Consider the following 26,602-nt stretch of genomic DNA (forward strand, 5'->3'; position numbering starts at 1 on the left):
CTAGAAATTGAGGAGCCGTTCTCGCTCTGTGCCTTGGTATCGCTCTTGAGTGGTGCTCATTTTGGCTTTATTTATTGATGGTCCTATGAGAGATGAAAAAAAATAAATTTTAGGAGAAAAGGGGATCTGTGCTGGTTTGCTTGGGAACCAGTTTCTATTCTCCAGAGGAGAGGAGAGCTGGAGGCAGGGTAAGCACCTGCTTCTCAGCCGGCTATTTCAGTAACATCATTACCAAGCTACAGAACTCAAGCAGTAGGTACTGCTCGCTGACTCTTGGTCATTTATGAAAAAGCAGAAGAGTTCTGTCAAAGTAAAATGAACATGATGGAGGCAGCTCTCTGCGGAAGACAATATATGAGTGAGTGAACTAGACCAGGCTGCTGGGCGGTGAGGACCTGGCCTCAGCTTTACTTCCTCCCCGCCCCCAGCTCTTTTCAGGAGCCATTGGTTTGCTGACTTTCCAGCCCGCCAGGGTCCGACCGAGTGGCTTGTAAAGCAGTCAAGTCAGGCCTCGGGGAAAGAGTGTCAGCCATTTATGAATGACCCATCTGACCAAGCAGGAGGCGTTAGATGGAATGCAGTTCTCAGAACCACTCGTCAAATGACCAGTGCCCCTGCTGCCCTCTCCAGAACAACCCAGGCAGGTCCACTGCTGTTCTTCCGGACTCCCACAACCCTGCACTGCCGAGGCTGGAAGTCTTAGAGGGAGGATAGCACCTGCCTCACCTTTATCCATCGAAGCGGCTGATGGATTCAGACAGCCCACACTTACCCACCTCCGTCACTGCGGCTCCTTAACTGACCGTTAGTGTGGCTGCTTTAAAACGCACTTCAAAGTGCCATCATTCTCATTCATACCCTGCTCCCTCTCATTCCACCTTCTGCAAATGAGAACTCTTACCGATGTAACTGAGCAAGACAGGGAGGAATATCAATCCGTGAGTGGCTCCCAGCAACACCATAGCTAAATACATCCTGAAGTAAAAGATCTGGAAAATTTGAGATTTGGCAAAGGCCAACACCACAATCCCTCCAAATTTGGTGAGTGTGATTCCGCTGAATACCTAAGAGCAAAGAGAGGGTATCAGAAACCACTGAAGTACTTCCTCACACAGGCTCTTCTTAATTTTAAGGTTCCAAAGTAATGAGGTGTTAAGTAAGTATTGTCTTAAGGCTCTGTGTTCTGCACGATGATAATCTGCTTCACTGAATACCTATTATGTGCCATCAAGTTAGCACCGACTCATAGCTGAACCTCTGGCAGGGCTCCCAGAGGCTGTTAATAGCACTGGACCTTGCCCGTTGTTCTCCCTGGGAACAGGTGGTGGATTTGAACAGTCTGCCTTGGGGTTGGCAGTGGAACACCTTAGCACTAAGCCACCAGACTCCATAATACCTATAAGGTATCTAAAATTCTTATAAAACAAAAAAGTTATTACTCTAACAGTATTTTGTATGGTAGTATAAGAAACTCAATATCCTTATTGACATACTAAACATAAGATAGTTAAACCAAAAAGGAACTCCAGATACCACTGACAATTTGCATGGCAGGTTCTGGAACACAATACAGCTCCTTATTGATTTAGTACTTCTTACTGGCTTGTATTTTAAATGGAAGACTTCCAGCTCTCTCAAGTCTAACTTCTGTATGTTCGTTCTTGAACCACATTGCCTCCTAAAGAGAATTCTCACAAATAAATATCAAACAAGAAAATCCACCACCGTCACCACACTCAGCCTCACTCCTGGTGAACCATCACTTTCAGAGGCTTTGAATCTTAATGGGAGCAGACTGCTCCATCTGGCAGTGGTGAGTTTGAACTGCTGAACTTTAGGTTTGCAGCCCAACACTTTAACCCTCTGCACCACCTTAACTCAGGTCTGTATATGATGCATCTATTTCATGACCCGTCTGAAGCCTCAGTTCCAAGGAGCTCTGCGTTCTCACTCTGACTCAGGTGACCCTCCGGTGAGTTCAGAGATGTGCTTCACACAGGAGGAGCCTGCCTGCCTTTTCCCCACAGAGCAACTGGTAGATTGAAATCATCAGAGAGGCTCGGTCTTTGGGTTAATGGCACAGTTTCAACTTCCCCACAGACTATGCCACCAGCTGTCCCTGCTTTCTAATTCGAGGATTCAAGTTCTGCTTCAGCTGCTGAATTTCTTAAGTGCCTTCTGAGAATGCCTGGTCATGGAGAGCCCTCGGTGCCAACCCCGCCCGAGGACTCACCGAGCTGCCCATGTGTGACAGCGCCTCCTCCGAACGGCCCAGTCGGTTCCCCTTGGTGCTCACGGTGAACGCCCTGGTGATGTGGCTGCAGAACTCCACGGAGATGCCACAGCTCTGCAAGAAAGTTCCTGTGTGACCGAGGTTGACCTGCCTGAAACCCCAACAGCCCTCCTCTCCGAGGGTGTGAGCCACTAGGGGCGCCCTCCATAGCACCACTCTTCCCCCACCCCAATCCAGAGGGCTCACCCTGATTTAAGCTGTACCAGGAAGCTCTGGCAACCTTCCAGCACATGTGTACCTCTGACAGGGAGGGGCAGGCATGCCCTAAGGACCCCAGCTCCCACCACAGGGCCCACTGCTGTTCCCAGCTTGGATTCACTGCTGCCCCACTGAGGCAGCGTTACTGTAAGACTAATCCCATTAAATAGCACATGGCAGGGCTAATGCACTGGCCGCAAAGTCCCCAGGGTGGGGGCCACTTGCCTAAGTTAAAAGAAACCTGGTCCCATCATTAGGCTACCTGCTAGCTCTTGAGAATAATAAAGGTCGAATGGCCAAGCTCAACCATAACATTCTACCTACATCTAAAGGGGTAGAGACACAAAACTGACCTAAATGACTTGGCTTTGATGTGAGTCTGTCCCCAGATGCAGCTCTTCACATCCCCACGCCAAGGAACTCTCACCCCCTGCTCTAGGTGCAGCAGAAGGCAGAGCCTGACTAGACAGTCTGCCCATCCTAAAGTTTCTAGAACCTGAAACATTCCAGTAAACGATGCAGGAGGTAGGGACAAGATCGGAGTGGCCCAGAACTCACCATAACCAGGTTGACCAAGGACACAGCATTCAGGCTGATGCCCCACAGCCACATGACCCCAAACATGTTGACCAAGATCATGGCGATGGTGACGCACACGATCACTGCAGCCCACAGCTCGAAGCCCAGGAGAACCAGGGTCACCAGAAAGATGGCGCCCAGGGACACGCCAAGGTTAAAGATGGTGTCATCAACAATGGTCAGGTACTGCTCGTAGAAGACGTAAAAGACACTGCCGAAAGGAGTGGGGCAATGCAATGAGTGCATTATCTCTTCTGGAAGCTTCTACTTTGCATCCCTCCACTACTGCAGAACTGGGGGGGCACCCAAGACATTCCTGTAGACAGGCTGCCTGGGAAAAGACTCACTTATGGGACTTGAATTGGAACTTCGACAGCTAAACACCTGCAGGAATGACTCAAAATGTGCACCCCACACAAAGACATAGTTCATAAGCCGAGTCTAAGCTACCATATGGACACTTATAAAGAAGATTCTGTGGTACCAAGAAACAAAACACAACTGAGTTCTGTTTTATTTCTGAGTACTCCCTCAGGTCAAAGGGCACTTTGTGCACAGACAGTTTCCCGAGGACAAAGTTAACAGCTCTTCCCAGAACTCGGGTCAGCCACTCTGAGAAGTTCCCCCATCTGAGAGCAGCCAGGAGGCTCTTCAGACACAATGGAAGGGAAGGAAAAAAGTTACTCATTTCTTCTACCTTTACTTTCTAAATCTATTATTTCATACATGGTACTTTTATCATGAGAGGAAAATACAATAAACTGTCATAGTTCAAGTTATTCAGCTAGGATAGCAGCTGACGCCAGGGCCTTTAGCTGCTGCTTCTCTGTGAAGCCTGGTGCCTGAGCACTGCAGAACGGACCTGCGCTCTGTCTCTTTCAGGTCGGGAGCCCCAGCACACACTCAGATCTCAGTGCCCGAGACCGGCAACCCTACCAGTCGGCAGTTGCCCTGGATGCTCTCTGTCTTGCCCAAGATGGAGCAGGTATTAGAGAAACAGACGGTGGGTGCAGAGTTATCATCACCTCCAGGGAAACCTCAAGTTCAGGCCCTTTCCTGGTCAGCCCTTGTCTGAGGGTGAGGGGCACTTTACCTGTATGGGAACACCCGGTACTGGTCTCCCTGAACGCCCATGGACTCCGTGATGTTACTGGCTATGAGCCGTGCTTTCTTCATTGCGTCAATGAAGTCAGCAGAGGTCTTCAGCACAGTGTGGTAGGTCATGAAATACGTGGCTCCAACGCTGGTGTCATTGCCCAAGATGGTAACTGCTGAGCTGTACGCAGCGTGTCCCCTGAGAGAGGAGTCAGTGGAGGTCAGAAAAGCCACAAAAAGGCCACAAAAGATCTGCAGAACATGAACACTTAAGGCTTAACCAAAGTGCAGACTGAAGGGACAGAAAAGGCCTGCTGATTCAGTGATTTCTTTTTGAGATTTTGTTGTTTTTTTTTAAATTGTTCTTGGTTTCTTTGCTGTGTGTACATTTACTTTTGAATAACTACTAGAGTACAAGTTAACACAGCATAAGCTCTATTAGCTGCTGTTGCATCAGTGCTAACTGGGCTTGCAAACACATGTGTTTCTAGATGAAGTCTGCTCAGTAAGGTTGTGTAACAGGAGGTAGGAAAGAGCAAGGGCCTTGAACTCAAACAGCCTGGAGTCATCGCAGCCCAGCCATTCACTGGCCGTGCAACCCTAGACCCAGTTATATAATCTGGGCTCTCGCTTTCTCATCTGTAAATGAGTAGAATACCACCCACTCACAGCGTTGCCGGAATAATTAAAGAATGCCCATGAGGTGCCTGGCCCAAAACTGGCCCACAGAAACTCTCCACGTAAGGTGGATACTGACTATATAAAAAACAACAGCGTTTCAACACAGCCTATAAAGGTTTAAGATGCTGTGAAGTGGGCTCTTTTTTATGTAGGCCAAAGCATTCTGATTGCAAGCAAACCAAGTTGCAAGATTCATGTCTATTTAATTATAGGGCTAGTCTTGCCACGGTAATGAGTATCGAGCTTCAAAAGGGATGTGCTCTGTGACTGAGGTGGCTCTGGCCAAGCACGTGTTCTCATGAAAAGAGGCCCTTGTAGGTTTCCTCCGTGGACGTGTGGGCACTCATCTTCCTCCTACAGAAGCGTCCACGTGGAACCCACAAACTTGCAATCACTGCCACCCTTTCTGTGCCAGATGTCCCCCTCCACTGGCGTGGGGCTGCCAGGGAGCCCTCTACACCACATATCTGGGCAGGAAAATGGATGGATCCAAGGCTGAACCACAGCGAGGCGTTGCCCCATCTGCTCATGGACACAATATGACAGGCCGAGGTTTTTCACATTCCCTGACAGCAGTGTGCCGCCTTCTTCAGCCCTCCCCTACCTGCCTGGAATCTCTATCCACTCATGTAACTAAGACCCAGAGGGAGGCATAAAGAATGATGCTCAAGCAAGGACGAAATGATGGCTTTCTATATTGATCTGAACCTGTCCTAGCTTTCCATGACACATCTACGCTGAGGTGGCTGTGTTTCTGAAAAGCTGAGTATCACTTACCCCTTGCCGCACTTGGGGTTGGGGTTGTCAGACAGGAACATGGGCAGGAATTTCATGAAGTCTTCCCCTTGGGGCCGCTGTCTGCCCTCCGGGGTGAGTGGTCGGCAGCGCACACAGGCAGGATCGACCACTGGCATAAACATGGAAGGGAGAGCCAATGGTTAGAGAGGGTCTCTAACACCACTATAAAACAGTGATAAAAAAGGACTTCCTAAAACTTTCTCCCATCCAGAGGTTTCAGGCCCTAATGCTTATCACAGTGTAATAAATGTGACATGCTGACTTCACTGCAGGCAAAAAACATGTCCAAAAAACATGACTACCCTTGTCAAAGGCCAGAGCTTCCATATTTTCACTGAAAAAGTTCTAGTGAAAAGCTCAACATTGTAACAAAACACAGAGCAACTGTGACTTTAAAAAAAAAAAAAGCATGGAAGGTCAAGGCCAGAGTCAATCCGGAGAGGCATCAGTGCAGTCAGAAAAGGTGAGAAGATTTCCTGAATGCCAGACTCCTTCCTGTGGATGAATGATGGGCTGGCGCAGCACAGCACTTATGTGGCCTGGGACAGCAACATTTTCAGAGTGAGGATCAAGGCTCAGTGTTGGCAAACAAATCGGTGAAAACAGAAGTGAGTTTTGGTCTATAATGTTACACCATGGACTCCTAGAAGAACAAACGAGCTCGCCCTGGAGAGGGTGAAGCCAGGCTGCTCCTTGGAGGCAAGATTCTGAAGCTTCGTATGACATACTTTGGGCATGTTGCAAGTCGGGATCAGTCCTTGGAGAGGAAAGTCATGCTTGGGAGGACAGAGGGACAGCGCAAGATAGGAAGATCCTCAATGAGATGGATTGATTCAGTGACTGGGGTAATGAAGGTAGGTGTATCAGAGACAGTAAGATTGGCATAGGATAGAGCAGGGTTTAGGGCTATTGTACATAGGGTCGTTATTTGTCACAGGCGACTCAATGGTACATAATAACAACAACATTACACTACTTTTAACATGGGTATGAATACACCTTTTTGGAGGGTAGCTCTGGTTTCTTTAGGGTATATTCCTAGTAGTGGAATTGCTGGGTCAAATGGTATTTCTGTTTCCAACTTTTTGAGAAAGTGCCATACTGTCTTCCATAGTGGTTGTACCATTTTATACTCCCACTGGCAGTGAATAAGGGTTCCAATCTCTCCATAACTTCGCCAGCATCTACTGTTTGCTGATCTGCTGAACTTTGCTATTATTACTAGGGTGAGATGATAGCTCACAGCTGTTTTATTTGCATTTCTCTAAGAGAGAAGGATTTTAAACATTTCTTCATGAGTTTCTTTGCTACGTAAATATATCTTCTTCTTCTTCTTTTTTTTTAAATAGCAAAGACTTCAGAAACAACCCAAGTGCCCATCAACTAATAAACTGATAGAAAAACTATGGTATTTTCACACAATGCAATACTATGCAGCACTGAAAACAAGGAACTCATAAAATATTACACAACATAGGGGACCCTAGAGGACATCATGCTGAGTGAAATACCTTAGCCACAAAGGATAAATACTGCATAACACCACTGTTATAAAACAGGACCGAGAGGGGTTGGGGGGAAAATAAGAAAAGAGGTAATAAATGATGAACACTGTATTGAAACAGATGAAGAAAAAAAACTATTTAAAAGGAAGATATGCATACACATTATTTGTTAGACAATAGTCCATAATAGCAAAGTCAAATGGGAGATCGGTGGGTGAGGAGGGAGGCAATTATGCAACAATGAATAAATTTTTTTTTAAGTGAACTGGGGGGTACGTAGGGAGGAAAATGTGCAACAATGACTGAAAATCCAACTTTTCTGTAAACTTTCATAAAAATCACAATTAAAAATGTAAAAAAAAATTTACACTGCTTCTTGAAAGTAGAAAAGGATGGGCAAGATTAGGGTAAGGAAATGAGAGCACCTGAGGCATTGCAGAACTGATCTGTGACATTGAAGACTCTGCAGCAAGAAGACTGAGGCTTAATCCAGTCAAAATAATCATCGATCCAGGATGAGGGCGCAAAGCCTATGCGGGTGCTAGAGAAGAGGAGGAACAGTTACTGTCTCGGCCCACAGCGGGGAAGTCTTTAGTGTCCGCGCTTTTCCTCAGACAATTTCCTATTCTACAGTTAGTACTACTGCCTAGCAAAAACGATAGAAAACAAAAAATTCCTCTAACACTTAATGGGAAAAAAGTTAAAATATCAAATAATAAACAAATCCTTTAAAAGGTTTGTTGCTGTGTGCTGTTGAGTCAGAAGTGACTCCTAGCTGACCCTCCAGTGGGTTTTCTGAAGCTGTGAATTGTAAGGGAGGAGACCGCCCCTATCCTCTCACAGAGCAGCTGGTGGATTCAAACCATGTGCCTTTGGATTGCAGCACAGCTTCCTACCACTAGGCCACCAGAGCTCCCTTTAAAATCTTTTCTTCCTGTGAAACTCGATGTAACGTGCATTTTGAATGACGCTAAACTGTGCAAGCAATCTACTTTAGGTGAGGAATTTCAGACCCGAGCAGACTTTCTGCGCTGCTCCTGCTACAGCGTGGGACCACTGGGAGCACTTACTAGCTGTCCAGCTCAGCCGCGTTGAACAGCTGCTGGACCAGGGAATCATTGTTGCACCCCATGCCGCCACACACCATGTTCTGTCCTTCCAGAGACGTGTAGTTGTGGCCCTCCTCCAGGACAAAGTACACGGGGGGACCTGCGTGCAGGTACTGGCTAAGGGACTTGAAGTAATCTATAACGTAGGAGTCCTAGACAAAGAATCAAGGAAAGAAAAATTAGCAAAGTTCTGATAGTAACTACGTAAGATTATCACTAAGAACTATAAAACCAATTAAAGGCTATTGGCCAAGATTCCCTTCCGACCTAACACAATTTCCTTTACGCCTCGTCTCCACTAGGGCCCCCACATTCTCCTCTTTGTTGTTGCTGTTGTAAGTGCTGATGAGTCAAGTACGACTCATAGCAATCCTGTGAAAAACAGATCCGAACCCTGTCCTATTCTGTGCCATCCTCTTAATCTCTGACACACTCAAGCCCACTGCTGCACTACTGTGTCAGTCCACCTGGTTTAGGGTCTCTCTTTCGCTGACCTTCCACTTTCCCAAGAATGATGTCCTTCTTCAAGAAATAGCCTTTCCTAGCAACATGCCCAAAGACAGTGACATGAAGCTTCACTAGCCTTGCTCCAAGGAGCACTCTACCACATCTCCGAGATACAGCTATCTGGCCTCCTCTTGGTGTCTCAAGATTGAAAGCTAACTGACAGCCTGTTCAGATGCTGCAGCTGTGTGCAGAGGCTGTGCCCTAGGCTCTTTGTGAGCCAGGAGTCCACTGTGGCCGTCTACCGAGCCTGATAGCCGTGCTCAGAACCCTGGACAATACTAGCGCTTGGTCAGCTTGAAACACCCACATGTGTGCTTTAAAACACATATTCATTAACAGCTAAACAAGTTCAAATGAAGAAGAAAGCACCTTACATCAGGCATTGATAGAGACTGATCCAATCCAATTTCTACTTTGTCCAGAACCGCAATACTGAATGACAGAATGCCCACAAAAATCGCTATCTGGAATGGAAAGTGAATTATGAGACAGAGCTTGCGTAGTGCCATAATGAACTTAAGAACACAAAATCTTAAGTACAAAGAAACTGTAGGACTTGTTAAACTGGAAAATAAATTTAAATGACATGTAGCAAAAAAAGGGAGCATGAAGTAGTAGCTGAGGTCACCGTGTCCACAGTCAAACTTCTAGGTTCAAATACTGACTACCACTTACTGGCTGCCTTTGGCAAGACAGCTAATCTCTTTTAGCCTCAACATCCCCACCAGGTAAAGGGGGAGGGGGGAGAGGGAAATGAACTTGTTCTAGCACAAGTGTGTAAGTTAATTCATCCAAAGACAATTCAGGGCTTAGGTCAGTAATCAACAGATACTGTGAGTTACATCTGTTACGTACTAACAAATGTCATGAATTACTACTACTTTTACCTTTACTAGAAACTAATGTATGTTCTTTTCAGTAGAAAAGAGGTTATCATCACTGCTAGCTACATCTGTTTTCAAGCTTTAAAAGGCTCTTTGTGGTTGCTAGGATAAGGGTGGTGGTATATTAAAGGAGCTCACTGCACTGAAGCTACAGCTCTGCAATGGTGATTACAAGAATCTACAGAGGGGACAGAAATGACAGAGAAAGCACACGCACGCGCGCGCACACACACACACACACACACACACACACACACACACACTCTCTGTAGCCTGGTTCTGAGCCTCTACTGTAACTATATAACATGAGACACTGGGGGAAACTCAGATTCAGCCCTCTCTGCACTGTACTTGCAACTTCCTCTTGGATCTGTAATTATTTCCAAATGAAAAGTTAAGGCAAACAAAATCTCTGATAAAACCTAGGTAGACAGTTTCCACACGTTAACAAGTTTCATATTTCTGTTTGTATATCCAATATCTGTCAGAATGCCTTCCCCAGCTGTTTGGTTCTTAGAAGGCCTGTGAAAAACCTGTTTTGGGGAGAAGAGAGAAAAGCCACAGAGAGATGCATACCACTACTGGGCGCATCCAGTCCTTAAGCAGAAGCGGGGAATAAGAGTTTTTAAAGAATCGAAATAAACAGCTCTCGGAGGCCTGGACACTTGTGCCATCGTTGGCGCCCTGGACACAGCAAAGGATATCCAGACGATTTTTCTGAGGGAACACAGAACAACAAGGTCACAGAAAACACCTGGTGCTGGCTCCACCTACATTCTAGATTCAAATGAAACAAACCTGGGCAAAACTTACCTCTTGGCGCTTAATGTCTAATCCCAAGAGACTAACAAAACATGTAATCTGAAGGAGGAAGTCGATGAAGACAGCCATTCCAGCGAACAGAGAGAACGTGTGAACGGCGGGCATCATTGACAAGGCTCCTGTGAGGGAGAAAGGCTGTTGGGTCACTGTCATCCGCAACAGTTAAGCTGGTCCATCCCTGTGCACATTTCCTATTGCGAAAACAAGGAGCCAGGATGGGCCGAGCCCTAAGACCCTCCCCTCGGTGTGGCTGTCAATCCAGACCGGCAAGAAGAGTCTAGAAGGCCTGCTTTTCAAAGTGGAAACCGCACCAAAATGAGCACGGAGGTGTGAAAACACCAGCTTTGGGATCCCAACACTGTCCCACTCAAACAAGACCCAATCAATTCAATCCTAAATTCTACTGCATTTAAAAGGCTCTGCTGGCCAATTAAACACGTCACAGTGTGAGAACCCATATAGGCTATTTCTTATGTTCTTCACTCAGAAACCACCTGCTGTGTGTCAACATTAGGCTTTCTGCTTAGTTATAGGCAGTCACATGAAGGCTCTGGGTGAATAAGACAAGGGGGTTCAGACTCAGAAATCACAAACTGATCAGCTTCATGTGTCAGACTCTTTGGCCCACACCGTATCAATCTGTTTCAGGACTAAAATTCTTTTACAAAGTATCTAATATTTTAAAAAGAGATTCCACACTGAAGTCTAGAATTACAGTCACACTTGGGGGAGGAGGGGTGAAATCACTCCGGAGCACTGAGAAGTCTGTGTGGTTTTCCAGCCATGTACAGAAACTGAAGGGCTGCCTGCTTCCCCTGTTCTATACTTTATACAAGGCCCATGTAGTGAAATAAGATCTAAGAACCTCTGATCACCAATGAGGTGCCTCTCCAGTGAAATGTGGGTAGAGAAGACTGGCTATCAGAATAACAGGGCAACAAGTTCCATTTTGCGAGCAAAATGCCCACAGATTTGAAAGATGCTCTTGATAGCGTGCTGAGGAAGATTCTTCAGCTAGATAATGTCATTTTCAAATAGCAACATGTGCCAGGAGTGTCAAGAGAAGAGATAATGGACAAGTTCTTGGTGCATATCGACATCTTTATGGTAATTTTACATGAGAAAGACATGCAAAGTGAAGCTCAAGGGATGACCTCCTGTAGCTCACCGAGTGATACTCTCTGAGAGCAGAACAAACCTTGAAGGATTAATGGAAGTGAGAATTGCTTCTCACTGTGGATATTGTAATTAGTGTTATGGAACAAAATGGCTCTAAGTGGCTAAATAACGGGCCATTTGCTTTGTGAACTTTCATTTAAAGGACAATTTAAAAAGAAAGACAGACCTTAAATCAATAGGCATATTCAGGCAAGTTGCTCCCTCTGTCCCTACACCTGAGGACTAGCAGAACTCAAAGAGTAATTACCTAAGAAGAATGCTACGGTCTCTGAAAAGGAGGACAGGAACATGCTGGGAGCCACTTCTCCCAGGACCCTGCCCACCTGCTGGTCCAGTGTTTCCCCATGCAGACGCTCATCTCTCTAAAAACCAAACACAATGAATTTGCACGTTACAGTTTCTTCCTAAAATAGCAACATCATATTCTTTGCTACTTCATCTTAACATAATAATAATAATAATAATAATAATAATAACAAAAATTATCAGCTTCATCTATTTACAGTATATGGTGGTGGTGGTGGTTGTTGATTGTCTTTGAGTCGAGCATGACTCATAGCGACCCTACAAACAAAAGGCTTGAAGTCCCTCTACAACTATCAACATTTATCAAAGTTCATAGCATATAAACTGTGGTGGGGAAAGTTTAATTCATTCCTGCGCTACCAGTTAGGTAATTTTCAAGACACTAATGGAAGACTGGACCACAGTGCGAGACAAGAGCTCGGCGCACAGGCTGCCAGTGGACCACTTGTTGAAGCTCTGTCGTGCTACTTAGACTACAGGAGGACGACAGTGGGCATCATTTTCTGCAAAAGGGGGGCATGTCTTGATTTCTTCTTGTACAAGCACCTTTGATCAAATGTATAATTCTTTACACCATGTCAAGAATTATTTTAATATTTCCAGAAGTCTGTTAGCCCTTCTTGCACTCACTGGGAAAAGATACCATTTAAAAACAGCCCAAAACAACCCACACCCAAGTCTTCACTTCCTATCTGTTACATTAACATGGGGCATATGGGGCAAAATTCTTCCCAAGCACTGAGGAGACAGGACAGCCAGCCTCCTGGTTTCCACATCACAGACCCTCGGCCCAGAGCCAGTCACTGGGGACTTGGGAAGACGGCAGCTGTGTGGACAGGACACATACCTGGTAGGTCTGGACCAGAATGAAGATGTTGTCCACGCCCACAGCCAGAACCAGAAATGGGATGACCTCAATTACAATGAGGGTGAGGGGGACCCCGATGTAGCTGAAGATGCCCAAGGAGCAGGCTACAGAGCTCAACACGATCAGGATGCCAGCAATGCCCAGGGAGATCTTGGAGTCCACCTAGGGACGGCACAGACAGGAGGCGGTGACCAGAGCCCTGCATGGCACCCAGCCCTCAGAAGCACTTCCTTATGTTTAGCCAATCTAGAGTGAAAGCACAATTCTCATTCTAGAGAACAGATGACACATTTCTAGGGTTTCCTAGCAATGCATGTTAGGAGCTCACGTCCTTACGTGCTAAACTGGACAAATTGGAAAAATCTGTGGTGAGAGATATAGTTAAGTTTAAGGTAAGCCAAAGCACCGGAGCTGAAGAAAGCAGATGCAGGAAAGAGAGACGCTCTACACTGATTATAAAAGCGGCATCTGGGGCAGTTTTGAGCATCACATATCAGGGTAAGGGGGCATCAGTATGACAGGCACTTGCGCTACCGCTTCTCTCTAACCCCGACACTCGCAGTCACATGCCCTTACCAGGAGCCTGCCACAGCTTTTGATGTGCCCCAGGGCGATGGAAATATAGACAAACATGACACCATAGCTGATGACCACAGTGAAGATATCACTGTTGCTCTCACGGTTTAGTTCATCTTCAATACTTCGTTCCGCAGTAAAAGAAATGGTCAGGTTGGGGTTCTTGTAGTTTTTCACAAAGTTAATAAACCTAAAGATAGTAAAAAAAAAATAAAATTACTTTCAGTTTTTAGTGAGAATAACAACTATGACAATATAAATGAATGAAATATAATGAAGTACTGTATAAAACACAAGTGCACATGCATGAAATAGAATGTTCATGAATGATAAAAATATTAATTTAAAAAATGGTGTGACTTAGATCTGAGCTGGTTAACTTAAAACTTCTAGCAGCACCCCTGTTGGCAACTCACTCTCCTTCCCAGGCTTGGGCCCTCTGCAGCTTCTCCGTGTCGTTGTAGTAATTATTGATAGGAAAGGTAATCACAAGGGCAGTCGCATTGTTGTAGTTTTGATCTAGAAAGGACAAAATGCGGCAACAGAAAGACAGGTAAAACCAGATCAATGCATGGGCTCAAATCCACCAGCTGCTCCACAGGTGAAGGATGGGCAATCTCCTCCCGTGCAATTAATAAGCTCTGAAAACTCACTGGAGGGTCAGCTATGGGTTGGTTCCAACTTGACGGTACACACCAAGAACAGTAAGTACGTAAGAAGTATTTCTAATCTTTTCTGGGATATAATATTTTTTTCTAGTATAATTTAAACAATCTCTACTCAGTGGGCACTGTTGCTTTTTGGTTGTTATTATTATAACAAAACTAGAAAAAATAATCTTTTGTAAAATACCTATTTGGACAATAAATTCTTTCAAGTACAGTCACTGAAAATCAGAAAAAGAGTATTTCTTATTTCTATAAACTCTCCCAAGGTGTCATCCAAAGGAGTTGTACATTTTTTAGTTCCTTTACTTAGTAACATATTTACTGTGCCCTCTTTGTACCTGGCATTATTAGGTAGGCAGGAGGAATACGTCAGCGAGTGACAAGAGGAAACAATGCCTGATATTCCGGAACTCACACTGCAGAGAAATAGTCAATCCTGCACCAACAACACAGAGGCCCTCAGGCTTCAACACCACACAACAGTGCTTTAAGAAACCCTCAGTGTTCTTTCCAATCTCATAGGCAGATAAAGAGAAATGAAATGCCTTATACTAACTAGGAGAGAGTTAGGCATTTTCCCCATATAATTAAACTATTTATTATTTCTTCTTTTGTTAACTTTTACTTTCTGCATCTATTTTCTCTTTTGAATGGAATGTTAGTTTTGTTGTTGTGGGGGTTTTTTACAAACAAGAACTCTTTACATGTGAAGAAAATATTAGTCCTATACAAGGATATTTCTCTTCACCTGTTTTTTCGTATCTTACATTTCTCCTCCACACAGGAATTTTGAAATCTTACGCAGTTAGATTTGTCAGTCTTTCCTTCTGTGGCTTTGCAGTTTTGTTCTTGTTCAAAAAGGTCTTTGCCATTTTAAGATTTAAAAAAATCCTCCTGTGGTTTTGTCTAGCTTTTTAATAGCTTTACGTATTCTGTTCCAATCTCTTAACCATATGGATTATATATACATGTAAGACAGAGCTAGCTCCACTGTAGTTTTGCCATATAACTAGCCAGCCACTGGCACTACCTTTCCCTGCTATAAGGATATAGCATTTTATTGTATGAGGCAGAGTCACAACCTCTCCTGCCTACTGGGGAGGAGGTGAAATGCCTTTGATCTCCTTATTGGACTGGAGAAAACCCGAAGAGCTGGCTTTAAGCAGGCCAAGGGTGTCACATGAACGATCACCCCACATATCAAGTTCAACCTGTTCCAAGGAGCTATTAGGATCAGTTCTTTAGTAAAACAATTGAGTCTGCCATTGTGAAGTGTCTAAATTCTCAATGAGCTGGCTTAGAAGTGAAAATAAGATAGCCTCTTTCCCCACGAATCACACTTCCTTTCCTCCCCGTGAGGCTCACGGGCTCCTTAGGAGCCTACTGATGACTTTCCAGGGTTCCAGGAATTCCCTGGAAGTGGACAGTCTAGTAGGTGGTTGTGCATTATTCTGGTAAAAAGGCTCTTAGCTTTCAACAGCTTCTCAGAGACCAAGGTAACCTAACATAGGCTAAAGACAAAAGAATTAACTTTTAAATCCAGAATAAACTCTAAATCCAATGAAATAAAGAATTAATAAGATAGCTCAACTTCTGAAATCTTTGTAATTACCATCTTATCATCTGACTGCTAATGACTGAGGCAAAAATTCTTTCTCTGATTGGAAAAGTCAAAGCTTCTCCACGTACCATCGTAGCCTCCCAGCACGAGCCACGGGAACACGGGCCCACCAAACGTGCCAAGACAAGGGTCATGGAGCAAACTCGTATCATTCAGCGAGGCGGGTGCTCTGAAAGAAAACCCAGAGATGGCTTCTAATTAGAATCAGTCTTGTGACACCACAGAGACCTGGGCTTACTACAACTTAAACTTAATGTAGACGCTGAAGATGGCTAATTTAGATGCGGAGGATGAGTCATTCAGCTCAGTACAAGCATCTGAGAGCTCAGAATTCACCCAGCAAGAGGCTGGCAAATAAGATGTTGTCACCTGTGCCCCACAGTACATGGTGATATGGTGGCTAACTAGGGGGCAGCAATTAACATAAGGAGAAATGACACCAAAAAGAAGAGACCAGCATAGACCTAACCTCAAGGACAAGGACCAGGAGGGCAGGGAGGAGGGTGGACCACACACTGCAGTGGTGGGACGGGAGGCACAGTGAGAACAGTGTGCAAGAGAACAAGAGTTTGAGGAGTGTAAGGGGTCCTGTGTGTCCACAGAACAGGGTGTCCACGTTGGTGAGGGTGACTCCTGATGGAAGGGAGGAGGCTGGGAAGGCTCAGGGACAATGTAAAAAAGGCTTTAAATGCTAAGCTGAGGAGTTTGCATTCTTTTTTTCTTTTCCCATTTTTTAAAGAAACTTATTAATTTCATCTGACATACTTTGGACATGTTGTAAGGAGAGACAGGTTCTTGGAGAGGGACATCATGCTTGGGAGGGTGGAGGGACAGCGCAGGATGGGAAGACCCTCTATGAGGTGGATTGATTCAGTGACTGGGGTAATCGGGATGGGTGTGTCAGAGGCAGTGCGACTGGCACATGATAGAGCAGGGTTTAGGGCTGTTGTATATAGGGTCGCTATGAGTTGCAAACGACTCGACGGCATATAATAACAACAACAATTATTAATTTAAATAAAAATTTACAGAGACTTTGCATTTCCATTCATTCATTGTTGCACTTTATCCCCTGCCAACCCCCCCTCCCCAGTACACTTCCCTCTTGGAAAAGTAAAAGAAAAATTCTTTCATTGTTTTACAATCCCTACCCCCAGGTCCACTCCAATATGCAGCCTTCACTCTGGACTTCTGTCATGACAAAAATACCTAATCACATATCCCTTTTAAACAGTTTTCTCCCTCATCTGTTTCAATGCAGTATACATTATTGAACCCATCTTTCTAAGTCTCCCCCCAACCCCGAGGTCAGTACTGTTTTACAACAGTGGCACCATGCAGTATTTGTCCTTTTGTGACTGAGATACTTTACTCAGCATAATGTCCTACAGGGTCTCCCATTTTGAATAATATTGCATGAGTTCCTTGTTTTTGAATGCAGCGTAGTACTCCACTGTGTGAATATACCAGAGTTTCTCTATCCATTTGTTTGTTGATGGGCACCTAGGTTGCTTCCAACTCCTTGCTATTGTGAACAAAGCTGCAATAAACATGGGTGTGCATATATCTTCCTGGATGTCAGTTATGGTCTCTTCAGGGTATATTCCCAGTAGTGGAATTGCTGGGTCAAATGGTATCTGCAGTTGGAACTTTTTGAGAAAGCACCATACTGCCTTCCACAGTAGTTGCACCAGGAGTTTGCATTCTTATCCTGTAGGCACTGACTGTCAGGAGATAACTTGTAGGGGGGAGAAGTGGAAAAGGGTCTCCTATGGTCCAGACGAGAGGTGGCCGGGACCAGCACCACACTAGTGCATGAAAGACGGACAGCAGTGGGAGGGGAGTCACCACCTTCACTCCACCTTGCAGACAACTCGAGTTTATGGTGCATGAGTATGTATACTTATTGTTTTAAGTGAGTATGGTTCATCTTTACAGGGGTGAACTCTTTGAAATAAACATAGTCCAATGGTTTCAAAGGTCATATTCTAATATAAAAACACGCAGAACCTGAAGTCACTAAATAGGACAGGTATTGTGGTGTGTGGCTCTGAGACACAGTCAACTGAGCAGTGTACTCGGAGGTGATGAGGTGTTCATTTCTGTCCTGTCTTGAACATACAATTGCCTGTGTGGCGGATCTACCAGGAGCAGTGCTCCAGGACAGCAGGTCAATCCTGTGTCACACGTACTCCTGTTTCCTGGGAAAAGTCAAAGGCCACCTCACTGGTCACCACACACAGCTTCTCTGTGACTTGTTCAAATGACAACCCTGCCTGGTCAGACATCCACCCTGCAGGAAGTAGGGTCACATTATACAACCTAAAATTCCCATTTTGCCCATGGAGGGCAGGTTATGTATTTTTAAACAACTCAGTGTCAAAAAACCAAAACAAAACTCGGTGTCACGACGTAAGATTTTATCTGAAAGATAAAAGGAAAAAAAGCACTAACGGTGCCTATTTTTGTGCTATGAAACTAGCTCACCAAAGCTTTAGGAGGTGGCATGGGACATGGAACTGTGCGCTACCAACTGAGGCCTGAGTTCAAGGGTGAGAGGCTTCAAGGGTGAGAGGCACCTGCTGTTCCTTCATGGTCCACAGATACCCCGTCACAGGGTGTCTGCACCTGCTGTTCCTCTTCATGGGTGTCTAATTCTCCCATGAGATTCCTTGCTTTTCTTTCCTGGTCTCCGTCTCTCTGCACTAACACACTCTATTGCTTCTACTCCATGTCTGGCTGTTTTCTTGCACAGAACATCCTCCTACTTAACAGTGCATTTTTAGCTAGTTGATCTCTTGCTATCCATTAGAGAGCTGGACAGTAGTGTTGTAGAAGAGTACTGATTATACCATGGACTGCTAGGGAAACAAAGAGGTTCGATCTGGAGAGGGTGAGGCCAGGCTGCTCCTTGGAGGCAGGGATTCTGAAGCTTCATCTGACATACTTCGGACATGTTGCAAGGAGGGACCAGTCCTTGGAGACATCATGCTTGAGAAGGTGGAGCGACAGTACAGGAGAGGAAGGCACTCGATGACATGGACTGATTCAGTGACTGGGGTAATGGGGGTAGGTGTGTCAGAGACAGCAAGATTGGCACAGGACAGAGTAGGGTTTAGGGCTGTTGTATATAGAGTTGCCAGCAACTCGATGGCACATAATAACAATAATAAGTTTATCTCTTTCCGTATTAGAAAGTCACATCAGAGAGCCGGGTTTTAACCTGATTATTCACAACTGTCTCCCTAGTTCCTTCCAGCAATAACAGCTACTCAAACATATGGGATAAATAAATGACTAATAAATAATTAATGGATATTATTGATTATATAATAATAAAATAAAAAAATAAATTCCTCCTGAAAGGCAATCTTCACACAGGCAACTGTGTCTCTGCTACTCACCTCACACAGTACAGAAAGTGTGTGTGGTAATCCGCATACACAAAGAAGTCGTCCCCTTTGATATGGTCCAGCACAGAATGGCTGTTTTGGAAGTAATTCAACACGCTCATAATTGTGCAATTGTTGTTATATGGTGAGAGTGGAGCCAAGCAGAGGTCCTGCAGCGTCACAGTCTCATTGTTATACAATGCGGTAATGCTTTCGATGGCTGTCTGTAAGTCAAGAACCTGAGGGAGAAGTAAAACCAAATAAATTAGACAAAGGTCAAGTTTCTCTCAGAGTTTGAGTCATGATGGCCCTAGGAGGTCAAAAGAGAAAAAGTATTTGGCAAAATGCTTCCTAAGGTGGCACACAGTACAAGGTACCCTGTAGTACAGCCTGATGATGTCAAGGATCCAGCTTAAGTGGCCAGCAAACTGGGAAAATACCCATCTTGGGGGCATCAAGAGAGACAGAGACCATCAAGTAGCAAGCCAAAACATGAGAGATGTCAGCAAAGGACACATGAAACACATGAGGCCCTGCTGGCCTCACTCCGGCAGTGACAACACATTCACAGTTATAACCTCTAGCATCTTTAGTTGTGACGTGTACTATTCTCAGTTGTGACCTCTAGTACCCTTAGTCATGACCTCTAGCATCTTCAGTCATGACCTCTAGCCCCCTCATGTCCTTCTCTTCACTAACTACACACGATCTATTGCTTTGCTACATACAATTACTAATCTCAATAGATAATCACCGAGAAATCATGCTAGTCAAGTCTTGGGACTATTGTGATGTTTTTCAAGATATCAGGCCTTCTATAAGTGAGAGCATGGAATTATGCTGGCACAGCGGCTCAAAAGGTTGACATTAAACCCCTCAGTCACTCTGAGGGATAAAGACGTGGCTGGCTGTCTGCTTCTATCAAGCTTTAAAGCTTTCGAGACTCGGAGGGACAGTTCTCTGTCTTACAGGTCACTGTGAGCTGTAATTTACTTGATAACAGTTTGGCTTAGCATCAGAAAGCAATGTTTAAAGGAGAAATTAATATGATTGCACAGCATTCCACCAAACAGAAAGTGGGAAGTAGTTTATTCGCAAGTACAGTTCTGCACAGCATGTGTGCTAAGATCAAAAAGTTTAAAGGCCTTTTTAAGAGAAGTGGGTCAGCACCTCATCTCAAATGCACAGCCTGCCAAGGCCAGTCAGGACCTGCACTGAGGCAGTGATAAGCCTACTCCTCCGTGTGGATTAATGCCAGCTCAGTGGCTCCTCCCTGCCCCCATGACAACAGGGAACCTCATTCCTCTGGGCCTGAGCATAGCACTTGCAGTTACTAAGGGAGAAAATTTATCAATCCCTAAGGTGAACAAACACATTTTGTTTCCATACTGAAATGCTACGCAAGTCTTCCTCTGCTCATCTGTATCCTAAATGGTGAGAAGCTGTGCTGCAAACTCAAAGGCACGCAATTCAAACCTACCAGCTGCTCCATGGGAAGGGGATGGGTATCTCCTCCTGTGTGACAAAACACCTCTGAAAGCCTGCTGGAGGGTCAGCTATGGGTCAGTTCTGACTCAACGCACAACAACTAAGCAGGCTACAGCCCAGGTGCATTTAATACCTATTACTCACTTGCTTGAAAAATGAGTTAAAAGTGTACTTTTATCTTTCAGATTTTCAGTAAATGCTAATACCTTCATCCCCAAATCCCTAATAAGCAGAACTGGTCAATAACCAGGTCCATCTTCCTCCCTGGGGCTGGTGTGTATAAACAGCAGACTGCTGTTACTGTTATGCCTCATCAAGTCAACCTCACAGCGAGCCCACAAACAGCAGAGCTGAACCACGCCCCATCCCGACCATGCCCACAATCTCCATCAAGCACAAGCCCATGGTGGTCACCACTCCAATCACTGAGGGTCTTCTGCTCTTACTGTGATTCTCTACTTTTCCCAGCATGATATCTTTTTCCAAGGACGGGCCTCTCCTGACAAGCCCAAAGTATGTGAGATGTTTCCCATCCATACTGTAAACCCTATGGATAATAGCAGGTTGTTACTGTCGTAGGTGCCGTCGAGTAAGACTCATTGCAACCCCATGAAGAACATATCTGAGCCCTGCCCCGTCCTGTGCCACCATCACGCTCTCTCCCAAGTAAGCACAATGCTGCAGTCACTGGTGATTGTGACGGCAGTCAGTCTACCTGGTGAGGGTCTTCCTCTCTTATGTTGACCCTCCACCTTTTTAAGCATGTTATCACTCCAGTGAATAGCCTCTTGTAGTGAAGAAGCCCTGGTGGCTTACTGGTAAAGAAGTTAACACGGCCAATTCAAAGGTAGGCAGTTCAAATCTAGCAGCTGCTCTAAAGGAGAAAGATCGGCAACGTCCTCCTCTGTGATGGAAGAGTAGATTACCTGGTGCAAGATGTCTTTGTCAAGCGGAGGTCCAAAAGGCACATCAGCCCCTGAGGGGTAAGGCTGATAGGTGTGCTTTTTGGTCTGGGGGGCCCGGATGATGAGCTGCTCTGTGCGGAAGAAAGGCCCAAAGCGCGTGTCGAAGTACTCCCTCTCCCTGCGTGCCTGGCTGCTGGGGGCGGACCAGAGGTCGACGGGATTGGTGGTGACCCGCACGAACATCAGGCCTGAAGAGCATGCGCCAATGAAGACCAGCGAGAAGAAGATGACGCAGCCGGGGTTTCGGACACAGAAAGCCCCCCACTTTGTAAACAGTCGCCTCAAATAGCCCTCAAAGGCTGCACCAAGCTGGTCACAGCAGGTTGCCTCCCCTGGAAGAGCAGGAGAGGAAGGGAGGGTGGAGGTTAAGAGCCAAGCCATTCCTGAAAGTTGGAACAGGGAGAACATTAGCTACCACTATAGGTGGTGGCCACCTAAGGCCTCACAAGATGGGCCCAAGGGCCTTACGAGCCCTGGCGCCCTCTCCTCCCGCTACAAAAAATGGCATCCCAACCCACGAGGAATAATGCTCACACGAGCCTTCCTCTGAAAAGGGAACTGCTTGGACCGCTTTGTGTAAAGCGATTTCCCATCAACCCTGCCCCTACAGCTCTCAGCTGCCTTGATCTCCCCCCTCACTGCTGTGTCCAGCCTGTGGCTGTGTTACTACCACTATGAATCAGCGGGTTCTGATTGGCCACCCCAGCTAGCCTGTTAGTGCTGCAGAGACCAGGGCCCTCTCTGTCTGGGGTACACCCTCGGCACTACCGCAATGGCTCACCCGCTGCAGGTGCATCAACATGTGGAGGGGGAAATGGATGCTCACGTGCTAATGTCATCCAAACACTTTCACTACTGTGCCAAACATTCCTACCTTTGTCACTGGCGTTGACAGAATAAGCTATGTTGCTGTCAATGGGGGTGTACTCAGAGACAAAATACCGTTTCCTGAAAAAAAAAAAAAAAAGTGCGTCAGTGATCTTGTTGCTGTTGTGTACAGTAGAGTCAGAACTGACCGAGTTGACCCTCCAGCAGGTTTTCCGAGGCAGTTAACTGCATGGGTGGAGATTGCTCATCCTTCTCCCATGAAGTAGCTGGTGGCCTCGAACCCCGCGCTTTCGGGATTGCAGCCCAGCTTCTTGCCACTTGGCCACCAGAGCTCTTGTCAATAGTCTTAGTGAGTTCATAATGAGGCTGCTGCAAGATAATCTGTTGCACTGGGTCCCTCCGCTCACTAGTCTTAGGGGAAGGTTTTAGAAGGTATTTTTCAAAGTCCCAGTGAACTCATAAGGAATAATTTCACCTTGTAGTTTGTATTCAAAAATTTTTAGATCCTAAGGGGTGAGGGAGAGGGAGGTAACTGTGCAACAATGAATAAATATTTAAAAAAACCACAGTGACGGCAGAGAGGAGAACGGGTAAAATGTGCAACAATGAATGAATAAAAATCTAACTTTTCTGTAAACTTTCATTAAAATCACAATTAAAATAAAAAACTTTAGATTCCCCATCAACAAATGAATGGGTAGAAAAACTATGGTACATTTACACAATACACAGTATTGAAAAACAATGAACTTTGGTAAAACATTACACAACATAGGTGACCTTGAAGGACATGATGCTGAATGAAATATCTCAGTCACAAAAGGACAAACAGTGCATAATACTGCTGTTAACAAAATAGGACAGACATGAGGGGGTTGGGGAGAGAATGGGGAAAGAGTGGATAAATAATGAACACTGTATTAGAACTTAGGAGTGTAAGAACTGTCTGAAAGGAATATATGATTACACGTTATATGAATGACAACAATTTGTAACAAGGGGTGTATTTCAGGGAGTGCTAGGCAAGGGGGAGAGGAGGAGGAAGGAAATGTGCAACAATGAAAAAATAATACATAAAAAAGAGGGGTGAAGATGGGCGGGGGGGAAGCACAGGGTCACACAATTTGGTGGGCAGAGGGGTAAGATAACAGAAATGGTAAAGATCCAGAAAGGATCTGGAAAGACAAGGTTATGGTGAGCACAGTTCAATGGTGATTAATTTTATAATTAAATGAAACACATTATTAATGAAGAATAGTGTGAAATACAATGTTTACAAACTTTGTAAGGAAAAAAATAAAAATTCGGAAAAAAGCAATAGAATAGAAAAATGTATATCCTTCAAAAATATACTGTTCTCACAGCAAAATATTATAATGAAATGTCCAAAGAACTGGAGCTAGAAAACAAAAAGGAAAAAACACACAAGACTTTTCTCAAACTGAAAGTACTGACGAACAAAGTCAAACCTTGAGTTGCAACACTGCAGGATTCTAGGGTCAAATGACGCAGGAAGATGCAAGAACATTCAGAGTCACTGTACCAAAAAGAAGTGGTTGACATGGAACCATTTCAGGAAGTAGCATATAGTAATTAAGGAAGAAGATTAGGTTGAAACTCAAGGTACTGGAAAAAGCAAGGTGCCAGGAGTTGGTGGAATTGATCTGTTTGAACTAATAGATGCAACCCTGGACATGTTCACCAGTCTATGCCAAGAAATTTGAAAGATAGCTACCTGGCCAACTATCTGTAGGTGATCCTACAGAATTTACAAATCATTGAATAATACCATTAATATCACATGGCGGTAAAATCTTACTGAAGAATATTAAAGTAAGGAATAAAATAAAAAGTTATTTCTAAAAGCACAATATATAGATATGGCCCTTCCCAGGAGCACTGAGCAGTCTTGTTTCTAAACAATAGAAGGAACCGGGGATCCTTGCTGAAAAGGCTGATTCCAAGCACTGGATCAGGGAAAATAAAAGATGAAACTGGAACACCTTGTGATACCAGAAAACAAGAAAGTGCTCAATAAAAGATAAGAGCACAGCAGACAGACAGAACCAGCCTTATGTAAACACTGGAAGCAGTAAATAAATGGAGGTGAAGGGACAGACCTTTGTACTTTGATGCTCACTGGTGGTGAGTCAGAATCAACTCACGACCGATCCTCCAGACAGTTTTCTCTGGCGGAACCATGGGAGGGGCTTGGCAGTTAGGCTGGCAGTGTAACTCCCTACCAACTCTGCTTCCAAAGTTCCCTACAGATCTTTGTACCGGCAGCTACTAAATGTACAAAATATGAGGAAAATGCTGTGTCATCATCATGCAAATATCATCATAATAACTGTTGTAAACAAGCTCCACCAACAGATGCTAAAACAACAGTGGGTAAAAGTTCAAGAAACAGAATATTAGCAGAGTTTCAAAACATCTCTTTCATGATAGTGACCATCACAAAAGGAAAACCATTAACCCTGCAGCAGAGAGATCCAACAAACACCATCTGAGCTAGGAGATTAAGGCTGGCATTACCAAGAACCACACAAGGACACCATGGACTCTGATGTGACATGCTGAGGACACATTCCATTTCTGGGTGCTCTTGTCCCAAGCACACCACCTCAAGCCTACTTATGAGAAAAGATCAGGTGAGGACAGACTGAGGAACATCCCACAAAATACCTGCACTTTATAAAAGTCACTTTTCTAAAGTGTCAAGGTCACAAAAGACAAAGACTCAGGGTCACAGACTGGAGGAGACTAACTAATATAACAACATCGATCAGATGTGGGACCCCAGAACCATAAAAGGGCCTCAGGAGGAAAAAGTGGTGAAATCTGAATGAAGTCTGTGATCCAGCTAACAATATGTTACCAATGTATTATTCTTAAGTTTAGTAATTGTATTGTGGTTATGTAAGTTAGAACATTAGGGGATGCTGAGCAAAGAATATGTATGTACTACTTCTGAAATTTCTAAAGGTCTAAAAATGTTTCCAAAACAATCCCAGGGAAGAAGTCTGAAGAGTGCTGCTCCATTTGGGAGACCTCTAATTAACGTCATAAAGCAGCATCTGTATGAAGGAGTGAATGGAAAGCCAGGTAGTGCAGAATAAACTTCCACTTAAAGCATAAGAAAAGTTTTAAAATGTTATAAAGTTGTTTTTTTCTTAAAAAAAATACTGGTTTCAGGGCCCTATGGTACAAACCATTAAGTCCTTGGCTACTAACTCATCCAGATGCCTTTGAAGAAAGGCCTAGCAAATGACAGTGGAAATATCACCGCTTTCATGGGGGAGAAAATATTGCCCTAGAGCAAAATACAGGGAGCTATAAGGAGTGAGGATAGTACTGCTTCTAATCAGGAATGCAAGGGAATCACCCTGAAACCCACAGCGTCCCTTTTCAGCAGGAAGTAGCTAAGAGAATACGCCATCCCCTTTTCCTTATGAATCAGGGTGAAGTCTCTCTCAGGGAGGAGTGATAGGGAATGGCAAAGGACACACTGACAAAGGAGATTAATCAGAACTGGCTTTGACAAGCACTGTGGCAATTGGACAATTAAAACAGACATGGGGCAGGGGGAAAGAAGAACAAACTGGGGATGAGGGTGGAGAAAACAGTGCAACAATGAATGAATGAAAACCCAAAAATCTCTGTAAATGTTCATTAAAACTAATAAAATTTAATTTAAAAAAAAAAAGAAAAAGAAATGCAAGGGAAATGAAAAATGAGATCTGCACTAGATTGACCCCGCACGACATTTCTAGGGCTGTATTGCTAACCTAAAGGGTGCTCTTCTCCGGTGGTTCCAACCCACTTGCAGCTCCTTGGGAGAAAGATGGGCAGTCTCCCCCCATGTGATTCACAGCGCTAGAAACCCACCAAGCATCAGTTATGAGTCGGAACTGACTCGGCAGCAACAAGAGTAAGATTAACAAACAGGCGATAAATTAAAATCTGAAAAGACCTTTCAATGGTTACTACTTGCAGGGCATAAACATTCTTAGACAGATACTTGTCTTATGTTGTAATTAACCAACATGGCCAAGCTGAAAGCTTTAAAGTGTCAGCAGGTAATTGTGCTCTTCCTGCCACAGAGGATGAATAAAACTACTTACCTGTAGCACCACACTGCAAAAATGGCTCCAAAAAACACAAGCAAAAATGCCATGTAGGTGATCCACATGATGACGTACATGGCGTCCAAGCCAAAGATTATCCATGGAGCAGG

At 44.7% G+C, this 26,602-nt stretch overlaps 1 protein-coding gene across 1 annotated transcript; it reads right to left on the minus strand.

Annotated features, from left to right (window-relative positions):
• On the minus strand, positions 1-26,569 carry NPC1 (Niemann-Pick disease, type C1). The gene is made up of 18 exons (XM_006903053.1): positions 26,490-26,569; positions 22,409-22,482; positions 21,496-21,917; positions 19,094-19,320; positions 13,401-13,590; positions 12,804-12,986; positions 11,898-12,012; positions 10,463-10,590; positions 10,226-10,366; positions 9,140-9,229; positions 8,220-8,410; positions 7,575-7,690; positions 5,624-5,753; positions 4,164-4,364; positions 3,050-3,281; positions 2,234-2,347; positions 902-1,064; positions 1-83 (listed from the first exon to the last, which is right to left on the minus strand). The coding sequence occupies exons 1-18, from the start codon at positions 26,567-26,569 to the stop codon at positions 1-3; spliced, it is 2,880 nt and encodes a 959-aa protein (XP_006903115.1).
• Between the last annotated feature and the right edge of the window lie 33 nt (positions 26,570-26,602).

The sequence above is a fragment of the Elephantulus edwardii genome, unplaced genomic scaffold (genome assembly GCF_000299155.1).
Source record: "Elephantulus edwardii isolate Elephantulus edwardi_28Jun2011 unplaced genomic scaffold, EleEdw1.0 scaffold00501, whole genome shotgun sequence".
Classification (NCBI taxonomy): Eukaryota; Metazoa; Chordata; class Mammalia; order Macroscelidea; family Macroscelididae; genus Elephantulus; species Elephantulus edwardii.